Here is a 17854-nt window from a genome sequence, read left to right on the forward strand (position 1 = left end):
TGGGGGGCGGAGTCTCCGGGGAGACGGGCCGGCGCCCGGGGGCGGCGTTGGGAGGCCGGGGGCGGGGCCCCAGCCGATTTAGAGCGGCACACTGAGGTCCTGGAGAGTAGGAGGGCCGTCTGGCCTATGGCTGCCTTGGGTTCGTTCGTGTGACTGCTCCACCTCGAAGCTTCCTTCAGTCACTTAGCAAACACCAGTGTGGCTTCCAGAACCTGCCTGGTCCTGTTCCACCTGCGTGGTGGATAGAGCAGGGAATGAAAGAGTCTTTTGGAGTTTTTCTTTTAATGGGGAAGCAGGCGATAAATAAGATGAGTAAATGATGGAGTATGTGGGAAGGGAGATGTTCAATAGGAACAAAACAATAAAAAGAATGGGGAGTGTGGAGGGAAGGGACACTGCAGTTTTAAAGTGGCCAGGGATGGCCTCCCTGCAGAGGTAACATGCGAGCCCTGAAACGGAGAAGAATGAGCCATACAAGGGGAGGGAGGGGCAATGATTGGTCCATTTTGCAGATGGGAAAACAGAGGCTCAGAGCAGGTAAGTAAAGGACTTGAATTCCCACAGTTGGAAGATGGTAGAGCACGATTTGAAGCCTCTCGGCCCTCAGCCCTGTACGTGGCCATCTTGGTGTGTTCACTTTAGATGTATTTGGGCAGGGTCCTTGTGTGTTGTGGGTCTGGGTTGCTCTCCAGCAGGGCCCAAACTCGGTAACAATGGAGGCTTCTGGGTGCCTCTAAACCTGAGTGATGCACAACTGAGATGGTGAGTTCCCTCCTGTGTCCCCCCCAGACTTAATTGGTACAGTTTGGGCAAAGGGCTGGCTGGGCCAGATCCATGCTGCATGGAATCTGGGTCCTCCAGAGAGAAGGGAATGTGGTGAGGGTGGCTGGGGAGCATGCTGCCCTCTGGTGGCCAGAGTCCACAGGCAATTACAGATCCCGAACAGTGGGTATCTCCTGGGGGCCCAGGCAAGCTCACAGTCACACCCACCTGAAGGGGCAGAATGGCGTGCAGGTACACGAGTGTGCCCATGTGCATGGACTGCCTATGTATGTGAGTTGCTGTACCTGAGAAAGAAGGGCATGTGTGTGTATATATACGAAGGGTCTGTGTGCTCCTGGGAGAGCTAATAACCATAGCACTACTAGTTGTGATGCACCTACTATGTTCCAGACACTTAAAGACCATCTCGTTTCACTCACAACAACACTAGGAACTCTTATGATTCCTGTACTATAGATGAGGAAATGGAGACTGAGAAAGACCAAGCGACTTGCCCAAGGCTGCACAGCAGGTACTTGAATCAGGCAGTAATCACAGCAGAGGTGTGAGAAGGACACACGTGTTGGGCCGTGGAGGCTGAGCCCTCATGGGGAGGGTGACCTTGCATCCTGCCCACCTCTGTTCTGGTGTGATTATTGAGTATCCCCTGTGATTCTCAAAAGTGCTCATGTGGGGGTGGAAGATTATGGGGGCACCCTGATTATAGACCTGCTGGGGTATGGGGATGGGATGGGGGAGACTGGAAGTAGGGGCAAGATGGACGTCTGGGGCCTCCTGGACCTGGTGTCTAGGGTGTGCAGGGCTTTCTGGAATCACCTCTCTGTCTGGGAGGGCAGGAGGGAGGAAGGCCTCAGTCAGTTCCTGCAGGCTCTCCAGACTCCTGTTCTAGGGTCAGCATTCATGGCCTCTGCAGCAGTCCTGAGGGAGGCGTTTGGTCTGACAGGCAAGTAGGAGAGAGAGAGAGAGAGCAGGTTTCAGAAGACCGCGGAACTTTGCCATGAACCTAAGGTACGCCCTATGAGCTTGCTAGGACTTTGCCCTCTCATCTGGGCAGTGGAGTTGATGGTGAGCCAGCCCAGAGAGTGTCTCCAGAAGGAGGCAAGAAAATGTGAACAGAGGTGCTTTGTGACTGTAGCATGATGGCCCGAGCCTGGCTGTGCGTCAGAGTCACCTGGAGAGCCCTTAACACTACACCAGGGCGCCACCTCCAGACCAGCTAAATCGGAACTGCAGAGGTGGGGCCTGTGCTGCAGATTTTTCTAAAGCTCCCCAGGTGATTGTAATGTGCATTAGGACTGGAGTGGTGGTTCCCAAGTTTTGTGCAAGTTGAATCCCATGGGGATCTTTTGAAATACTGATGCCTGCTGCCCACCCCGAGACATTCTGATTTGGTGCTGGGTGCAGCCTGCGCGTCAGGACTGTTTCTGCAAGTGCTGCAGGTGGTTCCACTGCGCAGCAGGGTGGGAGCCTCTGGCTCAGAGGCAGAGATGGGTGATGGGAGGGAGAACGGTACTACTTCAGGCAGGGGGAGGCAAGAGGCTCTGGTGGAGGATTCAGGCTACCTGCGAGGCACTTGTCTTGGGGAGGAGTAGAAGGACGGTGCCTCGCAGGTAGCCTGAATCCTTCTTGCTGCATTGGCCGCCCCAGCAGAAACCAGTCAGGGTCCTCATGTGGCCCCAGGTCAGGTGTGGTGAGCCCATCCGTTCATCTCTGGGTGAGGTGGGGGCCAGGGAACTGTTGGGAATATTTGTGGGACCTGAGACCCTGGGGGAAGGGAGGCGGCTCTGGCCAACCCATGACCCTGCCTGAGCCTGTCCCTGGGGAGAAGGCCTTAGGCGGGGAGGGCTGGAGTGACCCCCAAGGAGAGCCAGGAGTAGGGGCAGGGGAAGGACTCACCCTGGCTCTGAATTGGGCTCTGCCGTCTCCCTGCTGTGTGACTTCGGACAAGTTATTTAAGTTTTCTGCGTCTCAGCTGCTTGTAGACAAGAGCCATCCCAGGAGGTTGTTGTGAGGATTAGATAAAGCCGAGAAACGCTGTGTGTGACAGGTGCTGATAGAGCGGTTACCATGTTGATCTGGAGGGAAAGTGGAAGAGGGATTCAGACAAAACGTTGGGTGATTTCATAGTCCAAGTCAGTCGACACTGATCCTGTCTGTCTGCTGTAGATCCTGGAGGAGGGAGTGTGCCATCCTGAGGGTGGATGGTATAGACTGTGGCGGGTACAGCTCCCATTTTACAGAAGAGGAAACTGAGGCAACGTGTGAATGTCACAGCGCTAGAGAGTTGGCAAGTTGTACTCATGCCCGCGCAGCCTGGCTCTCCAGTGGGTGCCCCTGCCCTTCCCCTCCCTTGATCCCCTCCCCTTGCCTCCAGCTAGCCCAGGTGCTCTGCAGTCTCCCATCACGTATAATCCCTGCTTCCCTGCTGTCTCTGGAGCCCGGCTTCCCACTCACCTCAGGACTGCCCACTTTCCTTCCTCGATGCTGGCGGATTCCTTAGTCGCCTCTGCTTGTCGCAGTCCCGAGGCCCCCACCTGCCCCGCCTCAGATCTCAACAAGCACCACTCCTGTGTCCTCTGCTTTGCCGAGTCCATTCCTTCCTACCCTAGTTGGTGGATGGGCCTGGTGACTTGCGAGAGGGTGGGAAGAGCCATCTCATGCTGTGGTTTCACACTGGGGAAAGTTTGCTTCATCCTTCAAGGCTGTCTTAAGGGGAGGTCCCCTGAGACAAAGATTTGAGAGCAGGTAGTTTATTTGGGGGGCGGATCTCAGGAAAGAGGAGAGAAGGCAATGGGAAAAGGTGTGAAAAAGCAAGTTACCACTGTGAGCAATTGGAGCTTACTCTCTCAGGCACTCTGGGGACAGAGGAACCGGCCACTCAGTCATCCCACTGAAGGCGAGAGGGAGCCGTGGTATGTATGTCCCAGCCCCTGTCAGTCGGTGGTGGGAGTGGCTCCTGGCGGCTTAATCCTCAGCACCTCCAGCCACTAGACGGTGGGCAAAGAAGGTTCCTGTGCCATGGGGAGGCAGCGGAAGGGCAGCAATGCCGGCAACTGGAAACTGGATGGGCATGTGAGAAGTGGTGAGGGTTAGGGGTGGTGAATGCTCATTCTCTCTCACACATGCAGCTCCTAGTCCTGAAGACCTAGATGTGAATTCTTGTGCTGCCACTTGCTAGCTGTGTGACCGTGGGCAGGTTCCCTCACCTCCTGAGGCCTCAGTTTTTTTATCTGTAAAGTAGGAATTCTATTACCTGCTCTCCTTCTCCTGTGAACCCCAGCAGGGTGCTGCCCCCGCCCCGGCTCCCCCCAGGCCCTCTGCCACAGCTTCCCTGAGAAGTGATGAGAGCTGATCTGCCGGAAGCTCTTGCAGATGGCCATGGCTCTCCCCACACCCGAAGGTCAGGGTCACCGAGAGGGGTGTCTCTGCTGCTGTCAAGCCCACGAGAGAATAGTGTCTGCCGCCTCCACCCCTCTGGGCCCCTCCCTGGGAGCCCACAGTGCAGGACTTGGGAATGAAAGTCATAAACAAGGCAGATGTGGCATCCGTCTTTTTGACAGCGCTGCCAGCCAGGTGACGGCTAAGCGGAGGAAGGCTGGGTTTATGAGGAGATAGGAAAATTTACTGCCTGCCGCTCCCAGGGTCTGTGAGCTCAGCGAGGAAGGGCGACCCTGTGGTGGTTGTGGATGTGGATGTGTGGGGAGATGCCAGTCACCTGGACTGAGCTTGCAGCAATGACACCAATAATCATAAGCAGAATAATAATAACAGCTAATAGCATTTGTTAGTTGTCAAGCTCTATTCCAATGTTTTGCACTTAATCTTTGTAGCAATCCATTTTACAGATGAGGAAACTGAGGCACAGAGAGGTTAAGGACTTGCCCAAGATTACACAGAGCTGGGATTTGAACCTGGGTCTTCTGGCTCCAGGACAGCTGATATTCCAGCCCAGGGCCCTCTTGGCTTTTCTGTCCTGCCTTTGGGAAATCGTCCCACCTCTACATCCCCAAAGGGCCTGAGGAAGCCTCCCTCCTGGGGAAAGGAGGGTGGGCTAAGAGAGTGGCCACATGGTGGCCCACCTTCCCTCGTGCTGCTTTCCACAGTCAACCAGGAAACCAACCAGCAATGACAAGAGGCTGATTGTGTGCCCGGCTCTGTGCTAGGCTCTCAGGGGTCAGACCTGCTCTGGGGAGCTCCTGTAAGTGGGAAAACTGTACGGCCTTGCAGACAAGGTATGGCATGTGGTGGTGTCAGCGCTTTTGGCTCCAGAAGAGGCCTGCTGGTGCGGATGGAGAAGGCAAACCAGAGGGCCTCTCAGAGGGAGGTTGCAAGTGATGGGAGCAGGGCTGTGTGACCGTGGGCAGGTTCCCTCACTTCCTGAGGCCTCAGTTTCTTCATCTGTAAAGTGGGAATTCTATTACCTGCTCTCATTCTCCCGTGAGCCCCAGCAGAGGGCTGCCCCCCCTTGGGTCCCCCTAGGCTGAATTTTAAAATTCTTTTTCCTTTTTTTGAGTTGGGGGGGGTCCTCACCCAGGCTGGAGTGCAGAGGCACAATCAGGATTCACTGCAGCCTCAATCTCCTGGCTCAGGTGATCCTTCTACCTCAGTCTCCCAAGTAGCTGAAACTACAGGTGTGCACCACCATGCCAGCTAATTTTTTAATTTATCATTTGTAGAGACAAGCTCTCGTTATGTTGCCCAGGCTGATCTTGAACTCCTGGGCTCAAGCAGTCCTCTCACCTTGGCATCCCAAAGTGCTGGAATTACAGGTCTGAGTCACCACTCCCGGCTGAGATGTTGGACTTTGAAGTCAGAAGGCCTCATTGAGAAAGTGTCACTTGAGCAATGACCAGAAGGCAGTGAGAGAGCGAGCTGTGTGGAGATCGAGGAAAGAGCATGTCAGGCAGAGGGCACAGCGTGTGCAAAAACTCTGAGGTCTAGTGGCCTGTGGGGCCGAAGTGAAGCAACAGAGAGGAGATGAGGTCAGGAAGGTGGGGATAGAGTGGTGCAGACCCCGTGAGCCTTCTAGGTAGTTGGTGGGACTTCGTCTTTTATGACGAATGGGACAAGGCCATTGCAGGGTTTGGAAGAGGATTGACAGGGTCTGATTTATGTTCTTTTTTTTCTTTTTGAGTTGGAGTCTCACTCGGTCGCCCAGACTGGAGTGCAGTGGCCGCTCCCGGCCACCGCACCCTGACCTGCTGGGCTCTGGCGATCCTTCCGCCTCAGCCTTCTGAGTAGCCGGAATTACAGGTGTGCGCTACCACACCCAGCTGATTTTTTGATTTGTTGTAGAGATGAGGTCTTGCTGCTCAGGCGGGTCTTGAACCCAAGGGCTCAGGCTGATTTATGTTCTAACGGGCTCCCTCCTGTGGCTTCCTGCTCACTCCTGCTGGGGATCAGGGCAGAGCCGGAGGTCAGTCAGGAGGCGGTGCTGTGGTCCAGGTGGGAGTAACGGGGCCTGGGGCAGATGGCGGCTACGGAGGGGGTGAGACGCTGTCGGATTCATTGTCAGCTTTGCAGTGTGGCTGCAGAGTCTGTGTAAGGACTTAGGGTGAGAAAAAGAGGATGGGAAATCCAGGACGGCTCCAAGACTCTTGGCTTGAACAAGAGGAATTGCCCCACACTGAGCTGGGTGGGCGGGAGGAGAAGCAGGTAGGGGAGGAAAGGATGGGGTTGGGCATAGGTCTTGGGGAGTGTGAGAGGCCTTTGGAGGCCTACGTGGCCTTGTGGGGTAAGAGCTGGAGGTAGGGTGGAGCCCGCTGGCCTTCCGATTGGGGAGATGCCAGCACATAGGTAGGACTGGCTGGGAGCACCAAACAGGGAGTAGTTAGAGAAGGGGTCCCAGTGAGCCATGGACCCTGATGTGTCGGGGGCAGGGAGGGGGCAGCCCGGAGGCAGGAGGATCCAGGGCCTGGTATCCTGCAGGTGGAGAGAACGTCAGGAAGGAAGGAGGGGCTGGTCCCATCATGTGTGGTCCCGGGTCAAGGGAGAGGAGGACTGGGGCTAGGCTCTTGGGCGTCGCAACCCAGGGGCACTGGTGGTCTCTGCAAGAGCAGTTTCCTTGGAGAGGTGGCACAAAAGCCAGACTGGAGCTGGTCAGAAGAGAGCAGAGGAGAGACGCCGACGCCAGTGAGCAGAGGTGGCTCTCTCGAGGAGCTTCGCTGCAAACAGGAACAGGGAGAGGGGATGCTGGTGGGAAGAGTCAGTCTGTTTAGATGGGAGATATTATAGCCTGTTTCTGGGGTACAGGGAAGGCTCCTGTAGAGGGAAATCTAAGCCCCACTGGAGGGGAAGGAGGCCGGTGGAGGATGGGGAAGGGAGGTCCTCCTGGGACCTGTTGGCAGGGCATGGGCAGCCCGCCATCCTGGGCTGCACCTCAGCCCCCAGAGCGGACCCCTCCCCTGCCCTGACCTTTCCTGTCTGGGAGAGCCCACCAAGCTCCTGAACCAGGGAGGGCCGAGAACTGGCCTGTCTGGGTGCTGAGTTGTGTAGGTGCCAGGCTTGGCCCCTGCCATGGGAATCATTTCTCCCTCCTGGTCCCAGTGCCATAGCCACAGATCAGGGGCCATAGCTTAGAGACACTGAGTGACTCGGCAGACCCAGCAAGGGGCGGGATGGTGGGGAGTCTGTCTCCAGCTGGCCCCATCAGACCCTGTTGCTCATGTCCTGTTTCTCCAACTATGGTCTGAGGACACCTGGGGAAGCATGCTTGAGGTCAGACCCTCAGGACTCTTAGACTGCATTTCCATTAGGATGGCCATCCAGAGGAGATCACAGAGACACAGCTCTCTATGGCTATGACCATCTGCCACTGGCTTCACTGTCACAGCCAGGCCTTCCGCTTCTGATGGCCATGTTTTCACACTGGGGTCATATTCTTGGAGGGCTGCAGGAATTGTTCTCTTCAGAAGGGGCCTGTGGCTAGCTCCAGAGGGAGGAACCCAGGCTGTGCCATCACAGTGCTCTTGGAGCTTGGGTGAGAACACTTGAGAGAGGGAGTCAAGAGCCCGGCCCCCTGAGTAAGCGGCTCACCTCTCCGAGCCTCAGTCTCCTCATCCCTGAGATGGGATCCCATTTGCCCCAGCCACTAAGTTCCCAAAGCACCTGGTGCATCATTTGCCAGGGCAGGAAAGAGTTGGTGTAGACCCAGGGCAGAGTCATGGGGACAGAGCTAAGGGTGGAGGAAACTAGGCTGAGCTGATTAGAGGTTCCCAGGCTGGAAAGCAGGTGAGGTGACAAGGATGAAATTCAAGGGGAGGGACCTGCAGAGCTGAGTTGTGGGCTGAAGAGCAAGAGTGTAACTCTGGACCAGGGAGAGCCTGACCAGTGACTCCTGGGGCAGGACCAGTGGGGGTGGTGAGCCCAGCCTTGGGAGCAGGACTTAAGGGGCCCTCAGAAGGACTGGATGTCTCAGGGAGGTGACGGGTAGAATGGCTCAACCCCAGGTGAAGGGGAGGTGACTGGGAAGCACAGAGTGATAGCTTTCTCCAACATATCCATCTGTCTGGCTGGGTGGAACTGGCCTGGGTCTGTCTGTGTGCCGTAGCACCCCTCACCCACCGCACGTTGGGAGGGAGGGGGCAGGAGAGTCAGCACTAGAGCTAGTACGTGCCAGGCTGCACACAGGACAGAGAGGGGGCCACGCCTGGGATGCAGGCCCTGGGGTGGGCTCTGTCCAGAGTGTCAGGGAGGAAAGGGGACAGGGCTGAGAGGGGACCTCTGTGCACAAGATGTGGTGCTGGGTGGTTTACACCTGCAGCTCCTTCAGTCCTCCCAACAGCCCTCAGGATAAGTGGTATCCTAAGTTCATGTCTCGGGAGACTGAGGCTCTAGGAGGCTCAGTTCCGTGGTCTGGAACCTATGTAGGAAGCCAGGGATCAGGGGTAGATGTTTGTGTTTGGTCTGCTGCACCAGATAGCCCTCCCTCTCTGGAGAAGCCCTGGGGTCCTCTGTCCTATTCCCTGGAAGTTTACTCAAGGGACAAAAGTGTGTGTGTGTGTATGTTAGTATATTTGTACATAAATGCAGGTTTATCTATATGTAGGCATGTGTGGTATAGACATGGATCTATGCTTGGTCACACATGTGAGCATGTACGTGTTTATGTAGATGCTGTAGGTACCTAGCCAAACCCCTCACACTCACCATTCTGAGTGTGCAGTGGGGTTCATGCTCCTGGGAGCAGCACCTAGCCTAGGACAGCCACAGTGGGGGCATTTGTCCCCACAGATGGAACAATCCTGAGACACAGTCTGCAGTCTCCCAGAGGCCTCAGTGGGACTGAGACCCACATACCAGCATCAGCTACCTCCCTCTGCCATCTCACCTGCCTCCTCTCTCCCAGCGCTTCCCAGCATCCCCTCCCAAAGAAAACACTTACACTCAAACCCCTGCCAGATCTGTGGTGGGTGCTCAGCCTAGGACAGTCGGTGAATCCAAATGCCCACATGTTTGTGTAAGTGTTGTGTTAAGTGTGTAGTTGTGGAGACATTGGGTGTGTTTATATGTATACCTGTGTTTGAGCATGTTTGTGTGTACAGACGTCCGTGTACATGTGTGCAGGTTTGTGCATTTGCTACTGTATTACATATATGAGTAAATGTGAAAATATCTGGGTGTCTGTGTGGTTGATTTTGTATACCCTGGCGTGAGCAGGCATGAAGACCTGCTTCTAGAATGTGTGTGCACGTGTGTACAAGCGTTAGCGCTCTGGAGCCCCGTGGCTGGGTGGGGTGAGTTGTGGAGAGGTGAGGGGGAAGACAAGGAGGACTCTGATTATTTCAACCTTGAAAACTCATTTCAATTACAATTTACAACCTGCAGACAAAGGCTGCAGTCGCCGTAGTAACCACAGCTGCAGGGATTTGACGGAGAAAATCCTCCCTGGATGGTTCCCCGGCTGGCTGTCACCCGTAGCAGAGCCAAACGCATCTCTGCCTCACTATGCCCCGGGACACAATTAGGACATCTTCAAACTGTTGCTGCTGTCACTGCAGCCCTGTGTCTGGAATTTATCTCCTCCAGTAGCTCTCATGTTTTCTTCCCTCCCAGAGCTGAGGTGCTCCTGCCTGGGCTTGGGGGTCCCGCCTAACCACGAGAGGGGATATCCTGACTCCTTTCCCTGCTCTGTCACCTGCCTCTTCTAAACCAGCAGACAGGGAGTCCTTAACTCCTAGTTTGGCCTGGCCAGGCAACGAGGCCAGAGCCTGGGCCCCAAAAAGGGAGAAGGAGGCGGGTCAGGGGCTAGATGGAAGAGGGGCAGTTCGGGGTAGTGAAGACTCTCGGAGCCAGAGAGATCTGGGTTCAAATCCCAACTCCAGCGCTTACCAGCTGGCTCTACCCTCAGCCATGGATAGACATCCCCTTGGTGCCAGGATTCCTATGAGACACCAGGGATGTCACCCACCCACCAAAACCTTGGTTACCTCCCCTGTAGGAGGGGCTCATCAGCCTGTCCCCCAGAGCTAGCTCATGAGCGCAAACCTGGCTGCAGGGCTGTCCATGGAGGAGCCGGACTGGGTGGCAGGGGCTGCTGCAGTGACGGGCACAGTGTGTGTCAGCCACTCCTTCGTTTGGTTGGACACAGCAGCTCATCTTGTTTAGTGTGCATTTGTGGTTTCCACGATCTCTCCAGCCCCTGCACCCCTCAGCCCTGCATAAATCTGCCACCCTGCCAGGGGAGCATCCTTTGTCCCTGTCATTGCTGTTCTTTGAGGGGAAGGTCCTGGACCAGGAAAGACCCTCTGCAGCGGCATGCCCTAGGGCTCAAGGCCCACAGGACTCCAGAGCCCTTCCCCCGGAGCCGCCCCAGGTGGAGGCAGGTTTCCCTGTGAGGAGGTGCCCGAGGGGGCATCCACACGGTCATGAATCTTGGTGGCTTGTGACCCCAGTGAGAGCACTTGGCCCTGATCCCAAGTGGCCCAGGAGCAGATGCTTCCGCTGGGCCTTCTGAGCAGCACCTGGGGAGCCGGGGAGAGGAGAGGCTGAGGCCAGCTTAGTGGGAGAGCTGCTTCCACCAGCAACGTGGCCGGCTCTTGGCGGCCACGGGGTGTGTCTTTGGAAGAGAGCTGCCTCCTCTCTGCAGTGGCTGCAGCCTCCTCTCATCCCTGGTTAATAATTTAGTCCCTCATCCATATGAGATGAAGGCGTGGTGGGAATCACGTGGCTTCCGTGGGTCTTAAGGCTGCAGAAAGCAGGGCCCAGGGGAATGAGGGAGCACGGGTGTGGCCCAGGGAGGGGCTTTCCAGGAGATGCCCCAGCCCCCTCTGTACCCTCTGGGCACAGGACTGTCCCTTCCATTTCCTCCGGGCCCTTGGAACCTTGTGGCCTTAGACGAGAAGGCTAGACGGTGAGGCTGGGGAATCCGCCTTTTGTGTCCCTTCCTTCTGTTTGCACCTTGGCCTAGAAAGTGTTGCCAGGTGACAGAGCTGACAGAGGCCCCGGGTCATGTGCAGTCTGGGTTGGAGGCATGGTGGGAGCTGGGAGCTAGGAGTGCTCATCAGGTTGCTCTGGGCTGTGTGGCCTGGGGTTTCCCTCTCCAGGCTCAGCTTCCTCAAGTGTAAATGGCAGTTGGGGCAGATGTTTCCCATGGTCCTGCCGTCCCTAGCATCGAGACGCCGTGATTTCTGACATCCACTCAGCAATCTGTGAGCATCTATCCCAGGCTAGGCTGAGAATGGGTAGGGTTTTGGCCAGCAGGGTCAGCTGAGTAACCAGGCCAAGCAATGGGTGACAGTACTGCCATCTAGTCACAACGAATCCAGTGGTGGAGCCACTGTCCTTCCTGTTGGGAGGGCAGAGCAGACTGCAGGGAGAGGCAGTGCAGTCACCTTTACCCTGGGTCTACCTCTGAGGTATCCAAGGCAGGGGCATGTACACAGTGACCTCTGGGGTACCCAGGGATCCAGGCCTAAAGCCGACCCAGCCCAACCTGGCCCTCACATGGGAGACTCAGGCTCTGGCCATCCAGGCTGGGTACAGGTAGGACCATTCACTCTACAGCCCACTGCTGGGAACTGCTTCTGCAGGGTGTGGCTCCAGCCCTCCAGCTGGGAGGTGCCAGCTAGGAGCAGGGGGTTACAAAGGACAGGGGCTTATGAGGAGTTCCCTCATCCTGGCCCTGAGAAAGGAGGAAGGGGGTCATGCTGTGTGCAGAGGCTGTGGCCTTGGGAGGGGAAGCCAGGTGTCCCAAGCTCTGTCCATCTTCTCCCTTCCTCTACCCTGCCATCCTCCTGCCCCTGTGTCCTCACCTCAGAGTCTCTGCCCCCCTGCCCATCCCCTCTCTGTCTGGTACGATGGGGTGCTAGAGTACCTGGGTTCAGCTCCAACTCCACATGGGCCTAAAGGTTACCGAACTCTGTTCCTCAGTTTCTCCCTATAATAAAGAAAAGCTCTCACTCACTTATCTGGGTGACTGGGCCTCAGTTTCCCCAACGGAACCCTGGGGTGAGGGCAGCATCCTCTGGTGGCTGCCCACAGGCAAATGGCTTTAGGGGCACCACTGACCTCCCTGGCAGATACTGCCCCTGTCCTGGCTGTCTCCCAGCCCGTGAGAGCAGCCAGGCTGAGGGGAGGACAGCAGGTACCACAGCCATGGAGAGATCCTCTGGGCCACTGCCTTTCAGAGTGACAGGTGACAAGGGAGACTGCCTGGCTGTTCTGGGGACCTTAGGGGGCACAGGCAGCGGTACAGTGTCGTGGCCAGTGTACGTTCCTCTTCACCCCCTTTGGCCTGTCCCCAGCTGTCTCCACCCGACCATCTCCTTGGTGATGGAGCACTGGGCTGGAAGTCAGGAGGGTATATGCACAGACTGGGCCAACTCTCTGGGTGCCAGAGCGCTCTGGCCCTCGCGGCACCACGGGAGGACAGTGAACCTCATGGCCACCCACCCCCATGTTTCATTGCAGACCGTGAGCGCATTGGGCAGGACTCAGCGTATGAACAGGAGGGGAAGGTGCAGTTTGTGATTGATGCGGTGTACGCCATGGGCCATGCACTGCACGCCATGCACCGCGACTTGTGTCCTGGCCGCGTGGGACTCTGCCCGCGCATGGATCCCGTAGACGGCACCCAGCTGCTTAAGTACATCCGAAGCGTCAACTTCTCAGGTGGGGGCGGAGTGTGGGCACTGCCCGGCCCTGGGTGTCCTGGGCCATGCCCAGGGGAAGGGAGCCTAGGGCTCCATGGGGGGGTCCCTTTGGATGTCTCCAGGGGGAGGGGCCTCCCCAGAGGCGTCTCTGCCCTGAGCTCATAGCCCTCCCTGCCTCTGGGGCAAGACTCCATACAGACACCTGTCCATCCCCACAGGCATCGCAGGGAACCCTGTGACCTTCAATGAGAACGGAGATGCACCCGGGCGCTACGACATCTACCAGTACCAACTACGCAACGGCTCTGCAGAGTACAAAGTCATTGGCTCCTGGACTGACCACCTGCACCTTAGAGTAAGCAGGAGAGCAGGGAGGGGGCCCAGAGTGGGTGGAGAGAGCCACTCATGCCATCCCAACCCCTGGCAGGGGACCGAGGGAGGCAGCTGCTAACCAGCGCTGACTGCCAGAATCACTGCTGCCGGGTCGGGACTTCCTTGCCAGTGCACGCTCCCAGACCTCAGGGGCTCTGAGGCCCCCATCCCAAAGTGGAAGACAGGGCAGCCAGAGTTCTGCTGCCCATTCTGGCCCCTGCCCTCGCTCCCTTAGCCTGGAGCTTTCCTGCCTGCTGTCCACTCAGGGGGTGTCGGGGATTCTGGAAAGAAAATTCACACTGGAGTGATATGGCTCAAAGGCTTGGTGGGTGGTGGAATAAGGTGAGGAGGGGCAGGCTATGTGTGGACAGAGGACGAGTGCTGGACCCAGGTCCTGTGGTCTCATGGGGATTTCTGGCCTGGACCTGGGCTCAGGACTCATCCTCTGTCCACACATAGCCTGCCCCTCCTGTGGGTAAGGAGCCATTTGACAGTCCCCAGATCCATCAAACCACATAGACAGCAGTCATTTTTCTGGGTTCTCCCAGCCACTCTTTTCTAGCTCCTAGGATGTTCCAGCGATATGGTGACTTTCCCCTCCTGGCTTTCAGTGGCCCCAGCTGTGAAATAGGGCAGTGTTTTTGGAGAGAAAGGACCTGTGGTTTGTTCCCTGAGAAAATTCTTGCGATCTTGGTCTCTGCCATGCAAGAGTGGAGTGAGCTGGGCCCGGGGTGGCACAATGCAACACCTTGGATGGACCAGAGAGACTCGGAGATCAGGTCCTAAGCTGGCCTCAGCTGCTATGGTTCCAGGGTCTTGGGAGCGCTGCCTCCTTTGTGCCCCTGCTGCTTCCTCTTGTAAATCTCTTCCTGCAAGGAGCCCCGTGAGCCCTGCCCATGATTTCATTTAGCCCAGTCAGAGGAAATAGCTCAGGAAAGCCCGCCCTGGGGAGGCAAAGGGACGTTCCTAAGCCACGCAGCATGTCAGGAGCAGCCCATTCCTGTAACCAGGCCCCTCGGATTGCTGAGCAGGGCACTTGGCGGAGTGGGCAACACCAAGACAACAGGGCAAGTCTTGTCTTGGTGCAGTGGCTCAAACTCACGGGTGGCAGTGGCAGCTAGTGCTTACTGAGCACCTGTTGTGTCCCTGTTGCTGCTCTAAACATGTCACCTTACTGTGAGGGTGACAGCTCTGAGGTAGGCACCGCTGTCCCCGTTTTAGAGATGTCCTGACTGCAGGTGACAGGGACTGGATTTGGGTGGCAGTGGGCTCCTCCCTGGAAGGTCCCCCCCTAGGAATACAAGACCCTGCACCCAACCCGACCGTCTTCAAGGCCCATCCTGTTCCAGCCCACAATGCCTTCTAGGCGTTTATCACTCCCTCACCTGTGAGGCCCAGATGCAGCCAAGGTGGTGGGAGGAGGTGAGATGGGGCTGGACTTGAACCATCACACCTTCCCCACTTTCTCCTTGGGTGGCTCTGTGTAGGCTGTGTTGTAGGGGCCACAGCGCCAGCCACGGTCCTCCTCCAGGGTGAGGTGCAGAGTGAGGTGGCCTCTCATCACGGGTGCCCTGGGCTTCACTGCTTGGGTGCAGTTATTCTCTCAGAGATTCCAGAGATATTTGCTAGGCCTCTGCTGGGTGCCAGCCCTGAGCTGAGGGCTGGGGACACAACAGGAAAATAAGCACAGGGTCCCTGCCCACATACAGCTGACGCTCTAGTGAAATAGAGAAAGGTGTTTCTATGACGACTTCTAAGTGGAAGTCACCCTAAGTAACAAAGGGCGTAGTAGCTTCATGTCTGCTTCCACTGGATCGGATGAAAAAACAAAGTCTCAGAGAAAACAAACCATTTGCTTGAGGACACAGCCAGCCAGCACTAGCACTGTGATACCAAGACTTGACTGCATTCACTGCTCTTTCCAGGGGAACCCCCAAGTTTTTCAGAACACCCACCCTTATCCTGTGTCCTCTGGAGAAAGGCCTTCCCTTCAATTTCACAGCTTCTGTGCACAGGACTTGTCCCTCCTCATCATTCCTACAGAACAGTTGTCCTTGCCTTTGTTGTGCCCTATGGCAACCCATGCCCTGTCACACCCAGAGACTTAGGACAACCTTCTTTCTTGAGGCTTTCTTCCCACCCTGCCCTTTTCCTCAGCTCTGAAACCCTCCCACATCCCCCAACCAACTGGTTATACTTTCCCAAGAGTGAGCGCCCAGCACAAACATGGTGCCAGTCTAGCCAGGCTTGTGGCTTTCTAAAAGTGAACTCTTCCTAAGGGCCTCTTAATTTAGAGCAGACGCTTTGAATATGGCTCCCAAGTGTAGCCAAGTCCCTTTGCCCAGTGCCTGCAGCTCTTTTGGACCTCTAACTTCCTTTCCAGAATGTTGTAACATTCAGTAGGGTGTGACAATACTCCTGTGGCTCCTTTACTCACAGCCATTGTGTCTTCAGAAACATATAATTATTAGCACTGATTTAGAGCAAGAGGTAAAGAAATGCTAACCCCCAAGCACACATGCAGCATCCTCTTAAACCTTTGTTTGTTGCTGTCTGCTGAACCCAATTTCCTGTGCTGCTTGACAGAGACACGGGCTGAACCATTGGGCAGCACATCCTTCACTCCATCGTGCACATGAATCACCCGGGAATCTTGCTGAAACACAGATCCTGGTGGGGCACAGTGGCTCGTGCCTGTAATCCCAGCACTTTGGGAGGCCAAGGCAGGAGGCTTGCTTGAGCCTAGGAGTTCAAGAACAGTCTGGGTCACATAGTGAGACCTTGTCTCTACAAAAAAATAAAGTTAGCCAGGCATGGTGGTGCACACCTGTAGTCCCAGCTACTGGGGAGGTTGAGGCGGAAGGATCACCTGAGACCAGGAGGTAGAGGCCACAGTGAGCCATGATTGTGCTACTGCACTCCAGCCTGGGCAACAGAGTAAGACCTTAACTCAAAGCAAAAAACCACAGCCAAAAAACAAAAACCCAAAAAAACACAGATCCTGAGCTAGTAGGTCTGGGGTGGGACTGAAATGTGCATTTCCAACAAGCTCTTGGGTGATGCTGTTGCTGTCCTGGGGCTGCTGGGATCGTAAGACCTTAAGGTTTGGGAGTCAGGACTCTTGAGTTCTCTCTGCTCTGCCACCAATGCTCTGTGCAACTAGATTGTCACTGCTGCTCTCTGGGCTCAGTTTCTCCATATGTGTCTTGAGAGTTGGATTCAGTGAGGATTCCCCATAGGTCAGTTGTGCCTGAATTTTGCAGGAGAGCTTGTTTAAGTCTCACTGTTATATTTGGTGGGGTCCAAACAGCTGGGCTTTTAGCCAATTAACTGGATGATTCAGGTGTGGGGCTATAGGGTGCCACTGGTGGGATGGTCTGGGGTCCTGGGTGACATTCTCTGAGGCTTGCTCTGTGGCGATGTCGTTGCCAGATAGAGCGGATGCACTGGCCGGGGAGCGGGCAGCCGCTGCCCCGCTCCATCTGCAGCCTGCCATGCCAGCCAGGCGAGCGGAAGAAGACAGTGAAGGGCATGCCTTGCTGTTGGCACTGTGAGCCCTGCACAGGCTACCAGTACCAGGTGGACCGCTATACCTGCAAGACGTGTCCCTACGACATGCGGCCCACCGAGAACCGCACAGGTTGCCGGCCCATCCCCATCATCAAGCTCGAGTGGGACTCGCCCTGGGCCGTGCTGCCCCTCTTCCTGGCCGTGGTAGGCATCGCGGCCACGTTGTTTGTGGTGGTCACCTTTGTGCGCTACAACGACACGCCCATCGTCAAGGCTTCGGGCCGCGAACTGAGCTACGTGCTGCTGGCAGGCATCTTCCTGTGCTACGCCACCACCTTCCTCATGATCGCTGAGCCCGACCTGGGCACCTGCTCCCTGCGCCGCATCTTCCTGGGCCTAGGCATGAGCATCAGCTACGCGGCCCTGCTGACCAAGACCAACCGCATCTACCGCATCTTCGAGCAGGGCAAGCGCTCGGTCAGCGCCCCGCGCTTCATCAGCCCCGCCTCGCAGCTGGCCATCACCTTCAGCCTCATCTCCCTGCAGCTGCTGGGCATCTGCGTGTGGTTTGTGGTGGACCCCTCCCACTCAGTCGTGGACTTCCAGGACCAGCGGACGCTCGACCCCCGCTTCGCCAGGGGGGTGCTCAAGTGCGACATCTCAGACCTGTCGCTCATCTGCCTGCTGGGCTACAGCATGCTGCTCATGGTCACGTGCACCGTGTACGCCATCAAGACGCGGGGCGTGCCCGAGACCTTCAATGAGGCCAAGCCCATCGGCTTCACCATGTACACCACCTGCATCGTCTGGCTGGCCTTCATTCCCATCTTCTTCGGCACCTCGCAGTCAGCCGACAAGGTGAGGGGGGCGGTGAGAGGACGGCAGGGGCGGCAGCGGGGTGCAGGGGCAGCCTCTGGAAGCCAGCTGGCCTCTCCCCCACTCCAGAAGTGCCCTCTTCCCTGCCTCATTCTGCCGTTTCTCCCCGTTGCAGGGTTTCCTTTGGTTCTGGGTTTTCCCTCCCCTTCTTTCTCTCTCTCGCCCTTTCCCCTTCTCTGCCACATCTCTCTCCCTCTTTCTTTCTCCTTCCTCTCTCCTTT

At 56.5% G+C, this 17854-nt stretch overlaps 1 protein-coding gene across 1 annotated transcript in view; it reads left to right on the plus strand.

The window, feature by feature from the left end:
* Nucleotides 1-17854, plus strand: part of GRM4 (glutamate metabotropic receptor 4) — a 111185-nt gene that overhangs the window by 78229 nt on the left and 15102 nt on the right. Inside the window, exons 5-7 of the mRNA XM_008066826.2 lie at nt 12694-12894; nt 13094-13230; nt 16680-17615. Coding sequence (XP_008065017.1) covers nt 12694-12894; nt 13094-13230; nt 16680-17615 — 1274 coding nt within the window. The remainder of the gene's footprint in view (nt 1-12693; nt 12895-13093; nt 13231-16679; nt 17616-17854) is intronic.

Source organism: Carlito syrichta, unplaced genomic scaffold (genome assembly GCF_000164805.1).
Source record: "Carlito syrichta isolate Samal-C Ts95f unplaced genomic scaffold, Tarsius_syrichta-2.0.1 Scaffold309115, whole genome shotgun sequence".
In the NCBI taxonomy this organism is placed as follows: domain Eukaryota; kingdom Metazoa; phylum Chordata; class Mammalia; order Primates; family Tarsiidae; genus Carlito; species Carlito syrichta.